At 41.2% G+C, this 19768-nt stretch overlaps 1 protein-coding gene across 4 annotated transcripts in view; it reads right to left on the bottom strand.

Annotated features, from left to right (window-relative positions):
• The window catches only part of LOC128765102 (cilia- and flagella-associated protein 46), a 55824-nt gene extending 40605 nt beyond the window's left edge, over positions 1 to 15219 (bottom strand). For 2 of the 4 annotated variants that reach the window (XM_053875554.1, XM_053875557.1), the window contains exons 1-18: positions 15116 to 15165; positions 13581 to 13708; positions 13288 to 13352; positions 11909 to 12073; positions 11419 to 11542; positions 10767 to 10861; positions 10271 to 10381; positions 9257 to 9356; positions 8973 to 9071; positions 8424 to 8614; positions 7167 to 7392; positions 6928 to 7039; positions 5824 to 5947; positions 5439 to 5563; positions 4979 to 5049; positions 3096 to 3208; positions 2457 to 2669; positions 1560 to 1767 (exon numbers count right to left, since the gene is read on the bottom strand). In XM_053875554.1, coding sequence (XP_053731529.1) covers positions 1560 to 1767; positions 2457 to 2669; positions 3096 to 3208; positions 4979 to 5049; positions 5439 to 5563; positions 5824 to 5947; positions 6928 to 7039; positions 7167 to 7392; positions 8424 to 8614; positions 8973 to 9071; positions 9257 to 9356; positions 10271 to 10381; positions 10767 to 10861; positions 11419 to 11542; positions 11909 to 12073; positions 13288 to 13352; positions 13581 to 13673 — 2235 coding nt within the window. In that variant the 5' untranslated portion in view covers positions 13674 to 13708; positions 15116 to 15165. Of the gene's footprint in view, positions 1 to 1559; positions 1768 to 2456; positions 2670 to 3095; positions 3209 to 4978; positions 5050 to 5438; positions 5564 to 5823; positions 5948 to 6927; positions 7040 to 7166; positions 7393 to 8423; positions 8615 to 8972; positions 9072 to 9256; positions 9357 to 10270; positions 10382 to 10766; positions 10862 to 11418; positions 11543 to 11908; positions 12074 to 13287; positions 13353 to 13580; positions 13709 to 13801; positions 13818 to 15115; positions 15166 to 15189 lie in introns of those variants that run through there. The other 2 variants (XM_053875555.1, XM_053875556.1) reach the window with 2 other exon arrangements.
• Between the last annotated feature and the right edge of the window lie 4549 nt (positions 15220 to 19768).

The raw sequence follows: 19768 nt of genomic DNA, 5'->3' as shown, positions 1-19768 counted from the left end.
TTGTTTACACCCCTTTTATTACCCCTGCATAAATCTCCCTTCCATCCTGGTTAGTACAGTGAGCATCTCATCACTCATCATTAAAACTGTGAAAATTAAAAGTCATCAAACACAGCTTTAACTAAGGAAACTGCCTCACACAGGCGAGCGCTTCTGCCTGCTTCTGCCATTAATCCACTCGTCAATTGCCCTTCATGTAAATTCCCCAAAACCTGACTTGCACATTTTTCAGCATCTAAACTCCGCTCTGTTTTATTCATCAGAGTTACAATAATGAGACTGTCAGTGAGAATGAAGATGCTCTCTGCAGCCGCATGACATCGCCTCGTAAGCATTTTTAATCATTGCGAAAATGCCTCCAAAAATCAGAAAGTTCATTCATCTTACTCAACAAGGGAGGCAAATCAGACGGTGGAGAAACTCACTTAAAAAGACAACAACACGCAGCGTGAGGCTCAAGTTCTTCAGTCTACAGCCAATTAGGGCCTTTGCGGTTAAAAAAAAAGGGTTCAGGAGAGGGAGCATATAGTCCTCTAAATAACAGACATGCTTTTCAAGAATGTAAGAATATATTCTCCCACATGATTCATGAGCATTCAATGAGACATACAATGTACATCCTCTGATTTGGCACCTGAGAGGAAACCCAAACACTTTAATAACTCCCTTTAACAAGAGAATGTGACATTGAGAACAATGTGCAGCTAATGTTTATTGGTGCACAGCCAATTAGAACGCATTACTTTCTGTTTAATGCTGCACAAAGTGAACGCAAATTACAGTTGCGGGAGCCAGCAAGGATCTTCAGTCAGGAAACAATGTCTTCCAATTGATCAATAGGCATTTAGTAAGAGACAAGTGAGGTGCAAGAACAAGGCCAGATGGAGGGCGGAAAACACATTTCATTAAAAAGGAGAATTCATCAGAGTATTAATTATTTTGAATAATGTTCACTAGTTTCCAAATAATATCTTGCGCTTTGAGCAAGCTGTCTACTTATTTCAGCACTTTCCAACTGGGATTGCCAAAGCTAGTAAACTGTCTCATCACACATTTCATCTGCGTTCCCTCATCCACCATTGAAAAAGTGATGCTGGAGTTGCACCAACATGTTACAGGGAGTATTTAAGGTATCTTTTCTTTGGCTGTTGATAAAGGAAAGTACACACTCATCATCTTCCATCACAGTTTCAGTGAAATAATTGGATTAGAAAATGAGGAAAGTTTAAGATTTACCAACAAATCAGCAGGATCAACTAAAGCCTGAGGGAAAACCAGTGAAAACTTGGCATGTGCGCATCGATCCAAATATCAATACCAGGGTAAGCATCTGTATCGGATCGATGCTCGTGGGACAAGATAGAGATTTCTTCCACTCTAGGTTTAGCAAATGACTCCTCAGAGTTTGAGTTAGCGCAGCTTCTCATCAGTCAGGAGATGAAGGGAACTTTAACCAAACTTCAACAGCAATACTGCCTCTGTTCCTCTTGGTATGGGATTAGTCTCGGTAAGAGCCCACCCCCACCGAGTACACCATTGTCTAGAATGGACAAAAGTACCTCTTGAGCTTTGCGGGCATCCTGCATGGCTGATGAGCTCGGGGTCCCCCGTACGACGCTTGCAGACTTGTCATTTCCCTTCTCAGCCTTGGCTTTCCCCTTGTCACTTGGAGGGGGCTGTTGTTCCAAGATGATCTCTGTTTCTTTTAGAGATAGGAGCAGCCCTCGGGCCACTGCTTCACACAGGAGCACCAGCAGCGTCTTGCTCCTTAGACACAAACCGCCCCCCAACATATCAAAGATTAAGGATGATTATTTTTGGAAAGGTATACTGAAACAATTTACCAATAAACAGAGTCTGACATAAAGCAAAAGCAGGATGGTCATGTCGAGACAAGGTCATTCTAAGTGACCCTTTGAGCTAGACACAGCCAGTGAGTTGTTTCAATTTTTTGAAAGCTGGTCACCATGGAAACATGCCAGAATACAGAATCTAATCAATATTCCTTGGCTGTCCATGACCCTGTCAACAACCTGATTTCCTTTAGAGAGAAAACACCAAATACAACTGAGACCACAAATGAGTGGTCATAATGTTGTGATTGATCTTTGAGAACAGGTGTGGCATGAATGCAGGAGAACATAAAAAAAACAGTAAGGGCAGTGTGTGAGAGTACATGTAGCACACGAATGGTGATTTAAAATGGACACGGCACGCTAAGATATGCTGTGTCTGCAAGGACGTCTCTGCAGGAAACCTGAGATGGGCGCTGTAGCCGGACCAAGCCCAACAGGGCATGATCTCTGACTCTTCAATACAACCAAGGGTATTTTGACGTGCTTCTCTCTCAGGGTTTATATGAAGGTGGGGGTCCACACTTTGAATACTGAGCCGAATTGGCGGGGCAGACTTGAGTATTGCATGACTACTGTACCGCTGAACGGAATGAAACCTACCCGGTAGAGTCTTTCTTCTTCTGGAAATCCAGCAGGGTGTGGAAAGTGGGAAGAAGGTGCACGTATTCTTCGGCCGCCAGCAAGTGCCTGCTGTAGTTCCACAGATAAACTGCTGTATTTGCTACTAGCCAAGGCTGTTGGCTCTCTTCACCAAGCTGCGCTGCACGCAGAAAGTTGGCAATGGCATAGGTAGACAGAGACTGGATCCAATCTCTTAAACAGAAAAGGGTAGTGGCAAATAGAGAGAACACGGTGGTGAGTTTGAACATAGGAAAACAGCTTTCTCTTCTTACTTTACTCCCAAGTACGTTTATGACGCAAGAAATGCACATGTGAGCCAATACTTGCACTTGTCTAATGAAAAATTGAAACAGCATCTTACTGCATTATGAAGCATTTTGTATGAAACCTGGCAAACATGCCATATGGCTGGCTAGCTATTTATAAACCCTGTATATTTAACCTTGCTGTTAACGTGATGCAACACTTACAGAAATAGCTACAGTTTTAGTTAAGTAGCTAGTGGAAAATGAAGACATTCCAAAAAGGGAAAAAGATAGGTATGCTTTTTATTTTAAAGGTTACAGGTTATCCTTGTCTAGTTTAAATATTTGCAGTGTGTTAGAGTTTTGTTTCTACCTGTAAATAATCCAGTCTGGATCCTTGTCTGTGATGCAAATTCCCTTTTTCTTGTGAGGATCAGGCGGACAGTTGAACTGCACGTCTTCTGCATGCAGCTTTTCGATGGTGACCTGAGCAGAGAAATTTCAATTCTCAACTTCAAAAGATCATATTTAGGTGTCTGTAATAAGATAGCATGGTACCGCTTTCAACCTGCTTCCTCAGGTTCTGGCTGAAAAAGTGAAGAGTACACCACACCAGAGGTTCTTAACTAGTCCAGCTGTGGGACATTATGTGGGGCTTAAATGAGCAGCCAAATCAACAAGGAAAATGATCATATAAAATTAAGCTGCTAAAATTCCCAGGACAGATTCAACCATATACCGAAGAAAAGCTGACACATCCCAAATCTAATCAGGACGCAAGTCTCATGGCAATGAGTAAGCCATCATTTGTTGATTCATCCAAGTCATTTACAGTAATGCAAACTACACCCTGTTGTTCTACAGAAAGACCGAGTGAAAACAAGGCATTCCACTCCAGAAAGAAACCCATTCCCTGCAAAATAAAAGCATATTATGCTCTGCACAGGCAAAGGCCAGTGACCCAATATAAAGGGCTTCGTGGTTCGTGACCCAGTGCTTGACAATCACTGACCTAAATAATTAAAAAGGATTTCATGTATGAAAGACGTTGCAGTATTGGGTTTGAAAAGAAAGAGTGCAGCACATGACTGGACAATGACTAGCAGGGAACATTTGCACGAGCGTGTTATGCCACACCGATGTTTCAAGGTGATCAATAGCTAATTATACTGCTAGAGACCTCAGTCCACTCCTTCTCCAGTGTCTCAGTAATGCCCTTTCTTCTCTAGCTCGGGGTTTGCTTCCTCCATGGAATCTCACTATGAGAGGGCAGCGGTGTGACAGGCGACTTTGCAGTTTGATTTTAATTACGTTTTCACACATAATTAAACAGAAAGAGGAATGTTTGACAGGATCAAGCAGCGAAGACACAGCACGAGGCCTTGTCAGCAAGGTCACCAGGCTCAGATGACAGCCTTTATTCTCCTCACAGATTGTTGAATGAACATCATCACAGGGTGTAGACTGGACAGGAAATGGAATTGCTCAATGAGACCTCATCAGTAGAGAACCAGCACCGCCCAATCAGCATGCGATTCATGGGCCGGTCCAAATCCCCAGGCACATGCCTGCACTCGCAATCAGCCTCTTTCTTTCTAACGTCTTCTTGTGTCTCCACTGATGGGCAATTTCAAAGAAAAGACTTGACAATGCAACAGATCACAGCAAACTTCAATCGCTGGCTGTTCGAACAGGCAGAGCTGGGTTGTGAGTTTAAGTTTCCCCTCTGCTAACAAGTCGGTAGCAAATCAATACATGTAACTAACATCACAAACCTACTGAGTCTTGGGCTCAACTCACTATTGACAACAGTGTTGCGCTGCTTATTTGCATTCTTGCAGTAACTTTTCAATGTCAGCTTCACTGCATTTTGACACCAACACACAGCAAACAATGTTAATGACTAAATATCATTTAGCAAGAAAGCTAAAGACGCAAATATTCCACAAACGCCACAGACCTTTCTCCATCAGGGGAACGAGTTAACTCATTGGTATTCCCAACCCAAACCTACCTGATTGTGTCAACCAATCGCTGATCCGTGAAGCACTCGCAACAACACAAGACACACAACACCCACTCACACACCACTTTATTCCTTGTTCTTCTCTTCGCAGATACCGGCAATTTTCACAAAAGCTGGCTTTAGAAAGAGCTTTTTTCTGTCAGCCAAATTGGATGGGAACACATCATTGCTATTTAAGAGACAGGTTTTCTCTGTGTTGGTGGGTCTCACCTCGCAGGGTTCACGCTTACCTCTGCATTGACGCAGCAAATATCGGCCAAAAGGCGCAAGGTTGTCATCATTCTTCGAGTTCCTTTGGCCCCTTAAAAAAAAAATTTTTTTACATCAATTATTTTCACAGCGCATGTGGTCGATTCAAATATGCATAACCATTTTTGAGTCGTGTACAGTCGCATGGCGAGCTGTCAAACTAAATCTAATTAAAGTGGGTCATATAAGAAAGGTGATAATGAATAAGAACATTAACGCTTTAAATATACGGTAAAAAATGCACATATAATATTCTTCCAGGTTTATTTATTTAAAGATATGCAAAGGGCTGCAAACAGCCTCTGGGCTTCGATATGCTCTGACCTTTTTAGCAGATACTCAAACATCAACAATTATTTCAGCTAGAAATCATGGCTATAACCTGCTGTTTCTTTGTTGAGCATATAGCACCTCTAATTTTTCAATAGCAGGTCGCCTTACCGTCGGCGTCAGACATTTTCCATCTGCCATCGTCATACAGCAAACAAAATCGGCAGGCCGCTCGACACACGTCCCAGACTTTCCTTTTTCTGGCTGTCTTTGCGAGTGTGGCCCATAATTCCATTCTAAATGAGCGGAAGAAACATTTCATGGTTGAAGTGTTTTAAAAGTCAGAATGACAGCTTCAAGCATTTTCTGATGTCTCAACAGGTAATAGGTCCCCAAGACACATCATCGTAGCCAGCAGCTAAACAACGAAAATACAGAGAAGATTAACTGCATTTTAATTAAAGGTGCCTTTGAGTTTAAAGAGGATTTTTCAAATCAGGCAACTCTTCACCTGACAATGAGAGCAATGAATGAAACCAATAGTGTAAGTTTGCACCTCTCTCTGTGGTCAGTGCCCGCCTCTTGTCTGGCCAGGTGTCCGTCAACTTCCTTTACACCTGTTCGGTGATGCTCAGCCTTCGCTGAGAGCTCGCCTGCAGGTCTGGATGTGTCAGGATCGACTGCAAAACAAACAAGTCTGCTGTTAAAATCACTTAATGAAACAGTTCTACACAACACGTGATGCATGAATATGAGCTCAGAATGTGATTGCTATTAGTTAGAGGTAATGTTTTTAAAGGCACTGAGGCTTGAAATTCATTTCCTGATCGAGCCGACATTTTCTATCAGGGATTGCCATAGCACGTTCTCCTCTATCTAAATCATCCCCTTTCACAAGAATCCACATCAATGAAACTCCCTTCCATCTTCGTCTTGCTTCGTCCTCCTTCTCCACATGTCCAAATGTCTTCTTCCTTCTAATGCAGTATACTCATGCCTATATATGAATCATCATCAGCATCTATTTTCCACAGCTTCAGACCGTCTGAAAATTGCAAACTGAAAACTTTTTGTTTCACTTTTAATTTCCCCCCATGGAGGCGTTTCTCATCTCATCCTGAAGGCAGTCCTTCAGGAAGGTAGTGTGTTGTTTGGAAAATAACTTCCTTTGGCTGCAATACTGAGTGAGATGTATTGCTTTGTACCTCACAAGAAGGAATCAGGAACCCATCCAAGCAGTAAACATTCAGGACGGGGGACTTGACGTCACTTGAAATAGAGACCAATTACGAGACTGCTATGAAATAAAGAGCTGGAAGCTGTGGGATAATCACCATCAAACATATATAAATATTTGCTGGGGCCTCTGGCTGTTAAGAAGCAACCACCCATCCAACACTCATTTCAAGCCTTGGAAGGACCTAGGAAGGCAGCCAGCTTCTGCACTTCAGAGCGTGACGGTGGACAACTGCAGTGAGTGTCAGGCAATCCTGTTTCCAGACAACAAAAAAGGCCAAGAGCTGGGAGACAAGCTCTCTATTTAGTAGAAAAAAGCAGATTAAACAGCCCTATAAATGTCAGTGTGGGCTTCTCCATTAGCCTTGAAAGTGGAAAGAGCTAAGTGTTTCACAAAACTCAACGTAAGGGGATGTGTTTTTACTTTCAGGAGGGTTATCCGCATTCAGCACCAAATGGAATTCCTCAGGGGCCAGTAACAACCCTACAGATATGAGAGTGGCACGGATATCTGTATTCTCCTGCACGTCTTTGACCTGAGCAGAGAAAGAGAGAGCGAGAGGGAGGGAGAAAGAGAGAGAGTGAGCGAGCGAGAGACACATTCCAGTTTCTGCACAGATTGCTCTCATGTGTGAGGATGCTGCACATAAACCGGGCGTAAACCTGCTGCAGAAGCTTGGAGGCTTTGTCCTCGGTCCTTGCAGGCGTCTCGTAGAGGGCCGCTCTGAGCTGCAGGAGGCGCAAAGCCGAGGCCAGGCAATCTTCCTGCGCCCCGTCATCTAGCTCCTTTGCTTTTTGAAGGTGCGTTAAAGCGGCCTCCAGGTGCCCCTCCTCATCTTCGATCCTTGCAAGCTCCAAGTGTATCTGACAGCGCACTTCTAAAAGCATACTGTAAATACATCAAACAGGTTCTTATTATATGGTCTGAACTATGAATGCATACGTATAGGATGAAAGCCGAGTCACGATTTTAATGATTGCATTTCAGTATACATTATTGAATGTATTGTTTGTATTTGAAGTCATTTTTAATAATGCTGCCTTTTGTTCCTTCAATAACCCTGTCATCTTCGAATGATAGATGTTTGTTTGAGTACATCTATGTGTTACAGGATGGATGTTAAACGATTTGATATAATGCATCCCCTTTTTTTTAGGTATGTAGCTATTAGATTCCCATAGATTTTTATTTTATTTTGGCTGACTTTCTTAATAAAAACCTGGATCTGCATCTGTAAACTCATTGAGAACCGATTTTAGGACCTAAATAGGCCTTCTCTCCCATTTTAACCAATTTAATAAAAATAAAAATAAAAATAACTGGATGCAGGTGTTTAGGACTGACTCAGTCTCTCTACACAGAGGTAAACAAGTCATGAACTGGGCCAGTTCCCAATATTGTAAAAACAGCTGTCAGTTTCAAATGACACTTGCAAATCAAAGTACCACTTTAGTTATTGATTTATTTGGACCTCGACATGACAATATCTTAAATGTTTTCTGTCTGAAATGTATTAAAAAGACAATTATGGTACAGGATGGACACCCCTTGACACTTGCCCTCCTAAAAAACATTCATTTTCTTTTGCATAGAAATGTAAACTTTTATGGATTTCAGTCATCATAAAGCATGTTGTAGTTCTGTTCTCTTTCGTATCGTGACCCTAACCCCAACAGCAGACTCATGAAAAGGGATTTTGGAACCCTAATGACCTTATTTTAATTTCCGGTGACTGATAAGGGAATGTTTGGTTATTTAGTTGAAAAATACTGAACTAAAGAAGAAGAAGTGACAAGAGCATACTGCATTTCTTCACTTAATTTCATAACTGGACTTTCAGAAGTCACAACTGCTGAGTTAAAAACAAATCTCAGACACATGCCGAGATGAGTAATGATGAATTTAAGCGAAGCAGAAACCTTTGTATGTCCTCCATGGATTTGGCCACTCGTACCAGAGGCTGCTTGACATGTCTCCTGAGGTTGTGATGCAGAAGAGGAATACAGAACCTCCACTGTGTTGCGCACACAGCCTGCGTGGCTGCCGCTTCCCCTTCTATCACCGCAGTCTGCAGCAAGTGATCCAACTTCCCTATCTCCTTCAGACGGGCCTGCGGGATGACAACAGCAGATTAAGAATCTCTGGCAAAAGCAGACGGGGGAGTTCTATCGCTTGGCAAGGGGAGTCAGACTTAAAAATGGCAGCAAAAATATTGCCAAATCCAAAGTGTAACAGAAAATGTGATACAGTGTTAAATGAGATTACATGAGCCTCCTTCCCTGGGATTTCTTTTAGCTTAGTTGTTATACAACATTCAACAGGAAAACTTTGTGCTGCAATGTCAGCATATTCTTCCATGGACTGAGGTTATCGCCTGGACTCCGTTATGAGTGACGTTGCAGAGTGTCAATGGGACTCGGGCTTGCATTATTGCATGAGGCTGATAATTCGATAAGATGATTTAGTACCGCCACACTGGATTTGGAAAGGTCATTCATCTTGATCCCTTTTTTCAGAAGCTTGATTTGACAGCTGGCACACTCGATTAAAATGCACTGACCAGTCGTCTAAGCGAGAAGAGAAAACAGTGAGTTAGAATCGATGAGCAGCAGCAGACAGTCTGCTATTAAAACCATTTTGTTTGACACAACGATGATCCACTTATCTGTGAGGTAATGCTAGTCATGGTCAAGTCAAATCCTAAACAGGCCAAACAAATCATCCAACATGAGTTTATCCTCGGGACACTTACGGCATCTCCAGCTGACTTGAGTTCTTTAAAGCACTTAATAGCTACGTTCTGGTGCTTCAAACGCAGGGCCAGCCAAGCCAACTCCAGGAGAAGAGTGACTCTGTAGATCCAGGAGGAAACATGATAAACACGATACACTGCACAATACTTTGGAACAGTAATCAGCTTTTTATGACGGGTGAAGGAGTCAATCGTCTGCATGATATAATGTCTTGTCTTGTCTAAGTCGATCCATTTTGAACAACACATTTATGTTATGGTGAGACCTGACTCTTTTACTTTGCCTTTCTTCCCCATCAAGGGTCGCCACAGCAAGTCCTAAACCTTCACCTACGTTGATCATCCATGAACGACACCTAGCCTCTTCATGTCCTCGTGCATGATGAACCTCACTAGATATCTTCCTGTTCATCCTCTGTAGGATTCCCTGGTGGACAGAGGCCATTGGACCTAATTTTCTGATTTAAACCGTGACATTTTAGAAGGTAAAAAAAATATTTTGCCAAATATAGTGACAAGACCTGATGTGAAACAGGTTCACTAAAATGTTAAAAGATTAGGAATGGCTGTTCCTTTAAACCGGGGGTGAGCGGTTTCCTCGCTCCCATCACTGCTCTGTCTTTTCTATCATCCGCAACGATTATCTTCTCAAAGGCTCGGTGACTTGAGAATGACAACAAGTGAGTAAAACATACAGTAGAGTCGCTATGGTTCCTTAACATTGTCAATCTTTAGCTCTTACAAAAAGGACAAAGCACTGGACGTAGGCAATGTAGACGTAGGCAATGATGTGTAACTGAGTAGTATTAGTATTTAACAAGTGTAGACTTTTTTTTATACAACTTTGTGCACTTTGTATTGGTGTTTTAGGGATCACCCAACAATGTAGGACAGTTGTGAACACTTCCTTCACGTCTTTTTTTAAATATTGGTTTTATGTCTCCCAACAGCTTGACTTAAAGCTCAACACTAAAAACAACATGGCGGTACAGAATCACAACCATTAGCACAGACCTGCTCGCAGGGGAGGATTTGCAGCAGCTCACCAGGACCTCGAATATCAAGTCCAGCCTGTTTTTATCCAGCTTCCCGGGACTTTCATCCTCATGCAATTCTCTCAATTCACTGTAAACAGAGAAACACTTGAGCCATATGTCTTCTGTACACTGCAATGTGTTGTATGCTTGCATAGCCTTCAGTGTCTCTTTCATCCACCCCCTATTGCACTCGCTTTAAACACAACTGAACCTCGGGCTAAATGAAGTAGGTGATGCTGATGAGTCTGAAAGATGTCCTCCACATATGTGTCAGGGCTGTGACATGTTGCCTTCATGCCCGCAGAGAGAAAACTATAAACATTGCTACTATAGATGCTGCTGAAGATATGTTTCTTCAGGATTTAAGCACAATCTTTGCGAGCTAACTGGATATAATGGCTCTATTATATTTAAAAGAATTTACAACACAATTTTTTCCACAAAAAGGCGACACAATAATAATAATTACTTACTTCTTGAACAGCTGCATTTCTAAAATGGCAGCACATGAAGGATACTGTCGGCTCATTTCTGTGCGGCCGCCACTTTCGGACAGTTTGTGATGAACCTGATGAGAATGCATGGAAAAAAATGCATTGTTAACTGTGAATTCCTTTGGTTGTCTTCTTAAAAACAGCTCAATATTTCCCCTTAGTTTAAAATACAAAGTGACATCTGCTCTGGATGGCACTGCTCCATTGGAAATGTAGGGTGTCTGTCGTGTCAGGAGCCAACAGGTTCGGGACGATTGGAACATTTCAACCATAATATGAAGTCATCATAAACCAGTGGCTGAGGCAACACTCTCCTTCAGACCCCAACACTACAAAGAGATCTCTAATGATGCACTCAGAGCCACTATTTCTAACAGAAAAGAATGAAAAGTTCCGGTAGAAAGATCCAAAGAGCCGGAAAGAGACTACTAAAAACCTGATTACGGTAGATTGCACTGTGGTATATTTCTTACAAGGCTGGAGTGGTCATGAAAAGTGCCAGAGGGAATCATGACAGCTTTGAGTCAAGAAATGTTTGAGTCATTTAAGCATATAATTTGGTGCACAAATGTTCTAAAGCGAAGCAAAGCTCAGATAAATATGTAGAGATTTATGTGTGACGGCTTCTCACCAAAAGAGTGAAGAATTTGGGGAAAAGCTCGGGCGTTCGTTTCTTTATAAAGTCCCCCGTAGTTCTGGCAAAAGTCTTTGCGCCCTCATTCTTTCCTGAGCCCACCAGACATTCGATCAGGTACCTAAAACAGAGACACAACACAGCTGATGACACTGCACATGCTGCAAATGTTGAACCTTGACAATAAGAGACTGAACTGTTGCAATCTTTTGACACACATTCGTGTAAGCAGAGAGCTTCTGGATTGCGTAAGTCTAGGCTATAAACAGTGTTCTAATATTCTTCATGTCAAGTACGTAAAGATGAAACGTGATATGATGCCTTGAAAGAGCAAGATAAGACAGCTACATTAGCACAATCTCTCCCCTCTGAAGATCAGGCTCAGCAAGGCAACTAATTGGTAGCAGCGACTCCTGGTTAATTAGCTCCCTGCACCGTCCCCATGAATACAGTTATGAGCCTCGCAGGGCACTGGGAGGTCACTTACATCATGAGTTCCGCCCTCCAGATGAGATCCTTCTCTCCCACTTCTTCCAGACTTCGGACCACCTGCCTGAGAGAGGGGACCAGGTGATGGTTGCGCTGTGGTCGCAGAAGTGGCCGCACTGTTTGTAGATACAGCACTGAGGCGTTGAATACGATATAATGGTATCTGCAAGACGATGGTCACAAGTGGAACAAGTAAATACCAACCACTCCATTATTCATGTGCACATTCACATGCAATAGACTCTGAATGCAAAAACTGCGTGAATTTGAAATGGCTTGGGGCGAAACTTTGATCAATCAGACGCCGGAATGGTTCCAGCACAAGCAACGATAAATAACTCAAAAATATTGGATTGTTTTTCAGAGGAGCATTTCGATAGTCAGTTTGAGACTATCTCACCAGAGACAGTGTTATGTTTCAGTTAGGCCTCATCTTTTGGTAAAGATTGTTTGTACTTTTTTACTGATATATTAACAAATGATGGTCTTCCATGCCAACCACAGCACTGGGCCACCATTCTATGTGCCCTATAAGAGATGGGAGGAAGGACTTCCCATCCCGTCCATACGGTAGATATACTGATAACAACCAACTCTACACATCTCATGTCACCACAGGAGTTACAGTTACATTTATTTACAGTTATTTACTGCATTGCACCACTCAGATCAACATTTGAATGCCCCAACAATTCCTCCAACCAACCGAGAAACTGCTTCCAAAAGAAAGTGGGAAACATAATTGCCAATTATTAAAAAAGACCCCAAAACAAGTTAAAAACCTCGAAGCAATAATAAACTTTGATCTGAAGTTACAAAAGACGAGTGCAGAAAGTACAGACTCTGAACTGAACTTTGAAAAGAAATGGGAGCAAAATGAACTTAATAGCGCCTTAAAAACATCAGGAAATCAAGATTAAGGAAATTTCACTTTCATTTTAAGTTCACCACATCAGCAGTCTTTTCTTAACATTGGCCATGAAGCAGAGTTAAAGGAGTCAGAGATGAAAATACTGAGGTTATCATTGGAAGTAGCTAGCAAGGACAAGATCAGAAATGAGTATATCAGATGGAGTTTGGAGACCAAGTTAATGAGGCCAGATGGTTTGCAGACATGTAAAAGGAGTGACAGTTTTGGACCAAGAATTTTGGAGACAGAGAAGTGGAAGAGAACCACTGAGGCTCAAGAATGACATTGTTGGAAAATAAAATAAATAGATGAGATTGAAATCACATGTACACCTGCTACGGATGGACAACTCTGATCTATCACACATGTAAGTATCTCCTTTGTCAGGCGTGGTTGGATGGACGGACGGATGGACGGACGGATGGACGGACGGACGGACGGACGGACGGACAGACAGTGTGACTGACCTGGGCTCCTTCTTTGAGATTTCAATTGCCTTGAGTAAACACTGCACAGGCTCTCTGAATTCCTCCTAAAATAGAAGAATAAACATCTCTAAATCACATGCTTGAATACACTCTGCAGTCCGATCAATAATAAAGATTGAGTATATGAAATGTCTCCTTGGTGCATTCACTAAAGGTATACATTGTTGAGCGTGTATGTGTATATATGTGAGCAAGAAAGTACACGTATGGGCCACTTGTAGATCAAAAGACACAACCCGCTGGAGGAAATGTGTCCTATTTTCCATCCTCACCCAGGCGGCAGTGGCAGAAGGAATATTCTGTTGAGCCTGGCTCAAAAACTCATTGGCCGGCGGAGTCTGGTTCAGTTCCAAGTCCAAGTCCATCTTTGGACAAGACAAGCGCTTCTTTTTCAAGTGACCTAATACAAACACAGAGACACAAAAGACAGTCTGACCAATTGCTTCAAGTCGCTCTCACAGCACAGACATAATGCACGTGTATCAACTTTTACTTGGTTTTGTGGTGGAAATTTGGAGCATGAAATGTACTTTTCTGTCAATGACGGAGTAAAGCTCATTTCAGTGTGCTTTGATCAGTGCCTCATTACAAAGACATACTGTAAACAAAGACACCAGAGAGAAAATGAAGGGACAACAAAATTGACTGAAGCAGGAACATCAATGAAATGCATCCCTATTATTACATAACATACTATATCATCACAGAGGTGAATCACAAATCACAGACTAAACCATTCGGGAATGCATGTTGTAATGAGGCTTTATCAAACAGTCTGTGGTCTAATTATGCAAAGCTAAATTAAACGACAGTTAATGGACAATGTACAAATACAATATCAATAGCATAATTTGACTATATCAAATACGATGTGCTGAAGCGAGCTATGGTCGCACACTTATCTAGAGGTACAAGAAATAACAAAATTACTTTTTCATGGTTACAAGAATTCGTTGAGATTAAGAATTAATTTATCATTCTGTCGACTGCATCTTTGGACTGAGAGGAGAACAGTATGTTTCATTATTGAAATGTGCCTGTGTGCACTGTCTTCTTGGTTCCTTGATGTTTGCTGAATCGCCAGATTTGAAATGAACAAGCAAAATGTAACAATCAAATTATATTTATAACAAGCGATACCAATTACATGATGTCAAATAGTTGCATTGTCAAGTAGGAAAACACGAGGAATATGTCAGGAAGCGCTGGCCTCTGTTCCCTATAGAATATCCAGCATGCATTCTGCAGCAAGGCACAAGCTCTGCTAGCTTGCATGCCATGTCTTGTACATCATTTTGTTGACCTCATGGTCCTCGCTGCATGAAAACATTCCGTCCAGGGCCAAGTTGGAGGCACTTCCTGCCTTGTTCTTCTGCTAATATCAACGTTTTATAATGACTCTCAGCAGCTAATGCTAGCAGTTATCAAATTAAACCTCTACGTCACAGCTGTACAGCCATGAATTTTCACCATGACGTTTTGTAAATTCGCTTCGTATGGACATCACACATACAAATATAACTCAAAAGACCGAACGAGCATTTAAAAAAATCGTTAACTTTCTTAACTTTTTTCAGTCCGTTGCTATTAAACTGTCGCTTCCATTGTGATACTTCACATATTTTCTATTTGAAAATTGTGATACTTCACATATTTTCCATTTCAAAACGAGTACATAAATACATTTATTTTCAACGGAGCTCAACAAGCTAACATACAAAATGATGCTAAGGTAACGTCACGTCGGTAGCTGACGCATTAGCTATTTCGACCATGCAAACATGCTAATAAGCCCCATTGTACTTACCAACTGTTTTTAAGTACAAACAAAGTTTTTAAGTCAAGACAAAATTCGACTATGAGAGTATTTATTGGACGTACCTCCTCCTCGCGTCTGAAAGCAGTTGCCAGGCAACCAAAACAACAACGAAACTACGGTAAGCTATGTAGGACAAACGTCGATGCGCGACTTTGACTGGGTGTTTCTTGCTCATTTAAAGACGCAAGTCGGTCATTTAGATCGCATATTAGTGGAATTAAGATCGTACCATGACAGTAAAACACAACAGGAACAGGAAAAGTCATCACCTTGCCACCATGCCCAATCATTGTGCGGCCTCTAAACTTCAAAGTCCGGCATATGAAACCAGGCCACTCAGTGTGAAAATAACATTTTCTTGGTCAAATCAAACATCCCCTCTGATGTACGTCCCCCAGGGTGAAGAGCAGTGAATAATAAAGCTCCTGCTATAATCGAAGTCCCTCCTTCAATTTTTAATTGGACAGATCACCTGATGGCCTTTCTACACATTTTTTGTATTTATTTTATATATTTTATTATTAGAATTACTATAATTAAACATTGTCATAAGATGACACTTGAATGAAACAGTAAATTTGAAATTTTAATTTTAATTCAATGTGTTGTGTATATCCTTGACCTAATTTATGTTATGGTTCATTGCTTGCTTGACTTGTCATATTTTAAAGGTATTATTAACTAATGCATAGCCTTTGCTGGACCGGTGGATCTGGAATATTTAACAGGCATCGCATTTGCATCTTGTTTATGTCCTTGTATTTTCTTCCCCGGATCACCACGGACTCTGATATGATCCGCTCACATTTTCAACTGGTTTGATGTCTTGTTGTTAAAACAGAGTGGGGAAAAAAGGGACAGTGAGGCATCTGGACACCACAGATGGTGCTATACGATGGTCATTAAAATGCAAAGTCAGTTCGTCCAGGCTGTGATTAATACTGGTAAAACAACACACCTGCCTGCTTTAATAAACACATTTTGTCTTAATTTTGATGGAATTTTTATTTTTGCATATTGTCTGTTTGAGTATGTTAGTTGTGGGAGGACATATTTTTAAAACCGGAACTGTAATGTTCACTCTGTCAAATATGCAACACCTCAAACTGAAGTTTCTATGACTATTTTTTTTTAAAAGGCAATACTAATTATGTATTAAAAATACAGATGGAATACCAATAACAGCAGAAGCATGAATATTTTGAAATGTGTTGCGAGCACCTCCTGCCCGCTTTTATTTTGTTCATCCACTTCCTGTAACCCTGATTCTCCTGAGCTTTACTGATGCAACGAGACAATGAAGATTTGAATACAGAAAATACAGTGCAAAACCGTCCACTTATTTTTATTTACAGCAATTACACTATTATGAAGTAAAACCGAGGACCTCCATAATTGGCCAGTGCATCAACCAGAGAATGCACTGGTTTAAAAAATTTTTTTTAATTTTTTTGTAAAATATATTTTTAAAATATCCTCTAATATTTAAAAAAAAACTTTGATGAGCCATTGAGGGTCAGGGACATTTGACTCCTGTTGTCGAAAACACTGCAACCTTCGACGATTTTTGTACATTGAAACAACCTGGTGTCATATCTGGTCCAGAAGATAGCTGTAAGCTTTAGCGTCAACTCGGCTCACAGAAACCTTGATAGAACCAGACCCCAGTCTGTTCCGCGCGTGCCCCTCTGAGGGTTTTTAATTTTTGCTCCTTGATTAATATTCCTCCAATATTACTCCACATTATATTTTCTTCAGAGCCTCTTCCCCCTTTTGCCCTGCTGCTGCACTGATGAAACATCTTGCCTGTGGGAGTAATAAAAGACAATGGTACCTTTAGTTACTACAGTCGTATATAGGGAGATAAACAGATGAAAAGAGCTGGTCAGCAGCCAAAGTGCACTAAAAGGTGGAGAGTGGAGATAAACAAAGCCCCGGACGCATTCATCACCCGGCTTTTCATTTCCATAAGATTAAAAATGCGTAGTCGTTTTCATTTGTCATGCCAGTCGGCTTACGGTTAGTTAGCAAGAATGTGAGTTGGAGTGCGGCAGCTGTTTTTGGTTCCACTGTTCACTGCCGGTAAATTAAAATCAGAGGACTTTGCAAGAAAACAAAAGTAATTAAAACAGCATGTCGGTGTGATGCCTCTGCTTTTTTTACTCTTCCAACTATGACCATCCAACTGAGAAAATCTGGCAGATCACAGTAAAGTTACACCAAAGTTTTCGACTGTGAATGTATTCGAGTGCAGCCACTGTGTTTTGGTCACCGACACCTCTAATCTGTAATGACACTGTGAGAGCCTTTACCATCTCTGTTAACTTCAACATTAGAAGCAATATTCATAAGATCTTGAACTGGCAGTATCAGCTAAATTATTGATCACTTCACAATTTTGATATTAATAATGCAGTGTTTCTACATGTGGATCCCACACAGCTGAGAATGGCAGTCAACAGAACAGTGTTCCTGGCAGCATGACCCTCCACATACACGCAACTCCTATTATATTGAATGTGTTGGGGTCTAAACATTCAATCCATCATTGAAGAGGCTTTATTGTACAGTCTGCACAACTGTACGGAACATTTTGGATGGTGATTTATGACGGATCAAAATGGTACATGACAGTAAATAAGAAATTAAAATTTTGTAAACAGCGGAACAGAGCATGTTTTGAACGATTTTGGAACCCTCACCTTCTGCCGTCACCTTGGCATATGTATTTTGTCTTTGTCTCTGATGTCTGGGATAAAATACATAAACAAATATGTAAATAAATAAAACATTTAGGAGTTTGTTCCCGGTGCTTTGTGTTTCCGGTGATGTCACTATATCAATGTCATTTTGCAAAATTATTAACCACAAGATTTATATTGAATACAGAAACTAACAGAAAGCAAATTCACATTAAAGTGCAGGGGAAAAAGTTATTTACGTCTGCACTTTCACAACACTTCACATGCTGTATCTAGGAATGAAGCTAAACTTTATTGCTAATGTGCCTTGCAGTTTATTTGTTCAAAATCTTGTTGTAAACAGTATTGAAAAAACACAGACATTGTCGCAGAATACAGACGTCACTGGAAAAGCAAGGCAGCATAAAATAACTCCTGAATGTTTTATTTGCATTTTTCAGAATCAGAATCAGAATCAGAATCAGAATCAGAATCAGAATCAGAATCAGAATCAAATTTATTGCCATGGTCAGTGGGGAGCCCACTAACTAGGAAAGTGTTTGGAATAACGTGCAGTCAAAAAGTAAATAAAACTAAATAAAATAAAATAAAATAACAACAAGGCTGATCACGAATTCAACAGTCTGACGGCTGAGGGGAAGAAGCTGTTCCTGTGACGGGAGGTTCTGGTCTGGATGGACCGTAGCCTCCTGCCAGAGGGAAGAGGGACAAACAGTCCATGTCCAGGAAGAGAAGGGTCGGCTCTGATCCGACCTGCACGTCTCTGTATGTATTTTATCAAAAGATGAATTTTGCTGTTTTTTTCTGCGGACATGCACCAGCTGTGACAACTGCAAATCACTTTTCTTTGTACTGTATTGCTGAAGAGTTGAATGCCTGCAAACACAATTTGAACTGATGCATTTTTAAACCAATATTTCTGCACTACATCATTCATCCACATAATTTGCATTTGAAATATCAATTGCTGGAACGGCTTCAATCAAACTGCAGATGGCAGCGTTGCGAAGCCCCTAAAACACAAACTAAGCCCAAAGATGGTGAAGTGAAACAACAGAAAACCAAAGACTATTTTTATTTGCTTCCCTTTGATATTTGGCTTTCACCAACCATTCAATGCACATCTGTTCATGACGCCTGCAGGTTTGACCTCTCGTGAAGGCCTCACCAGTTGACCTTCCAAAGTGGCTCCAACAAGACACAGTTAAAAGTCCATCACGTTAATTCTTGTCAATAGACATTCACAAGTTACATGCTGAAGCTAATATTTTTTAAGCGGCAGAAAGTCCCGTAAATGATTGGGTATTGAACTGGTTGCAGTTTTAAGCCTCTGTTTTCCACTGTTCTTATTTTAAATCCCCCACGGCGGTAAATCAATTGTGTGTTAAAGCAGAGCTTCTCCAACCTGAAATGTAGCAATTATATTGTTCTAATTGCTTTTCCACGCAAAGGCATATGTTAATTACCCACCTTGAGGTATTATTTGTTTTATGAGATAGAGTTAATGAATGTTTTCAATGATTTCCATGAGGGCATGCAAAGTTGCGCGGTTCAATTTGAAGCCACAGTGAGCCGCAGATCAGCATTTTTGTCGGCCATTTAAACCACACTCTTAACTGTCCTACTTTAAAGCACAGTAGACACTCATAATCTGCTATCATCAACTGTTCTACATTTGAAGATAATCTCCTCTGTCATCGCTGGTCCATCAGGCACACGCTTCCTTATCTACGCCAGCATGTGTTCGGCGGGCTACTGAGGGTATTGACTCATGGCTCACGTCTTCTTTGGAGATGATGGATGCTGCTGATTTGTTTAGACAACGTGAGCGCAGGGATTGGGTTTGATGGCACCCTGGATGCATGCTTAGCAGTAACTGACAAGATGCCCATTCCTGCACAGCGTGGAGATGCGGATTTGGCTCCACTCCCAAGAGTTT

The sequence above is a fragment of the Synchiropus splendidus genome, chromosome 9 (assembly GCF_027744825.2).
Source record: "Synchiropus splendidus isolate RoL2022-P1 chromosome 9, RoL_Sspl_1.0, whole genome shotgun sequence".
NCBI classification, from domain to species: Eukaryota; Metazoa; Chordata; class Actinopteri; order Syngnathiformes; family Callionymidae; genus Synchiropus; species Synchiropus splendidus.
Note: the sequence above shows the minus strand (reverse complement) of the source record. Positions and strands in the feature narration are given on the sequence as shown.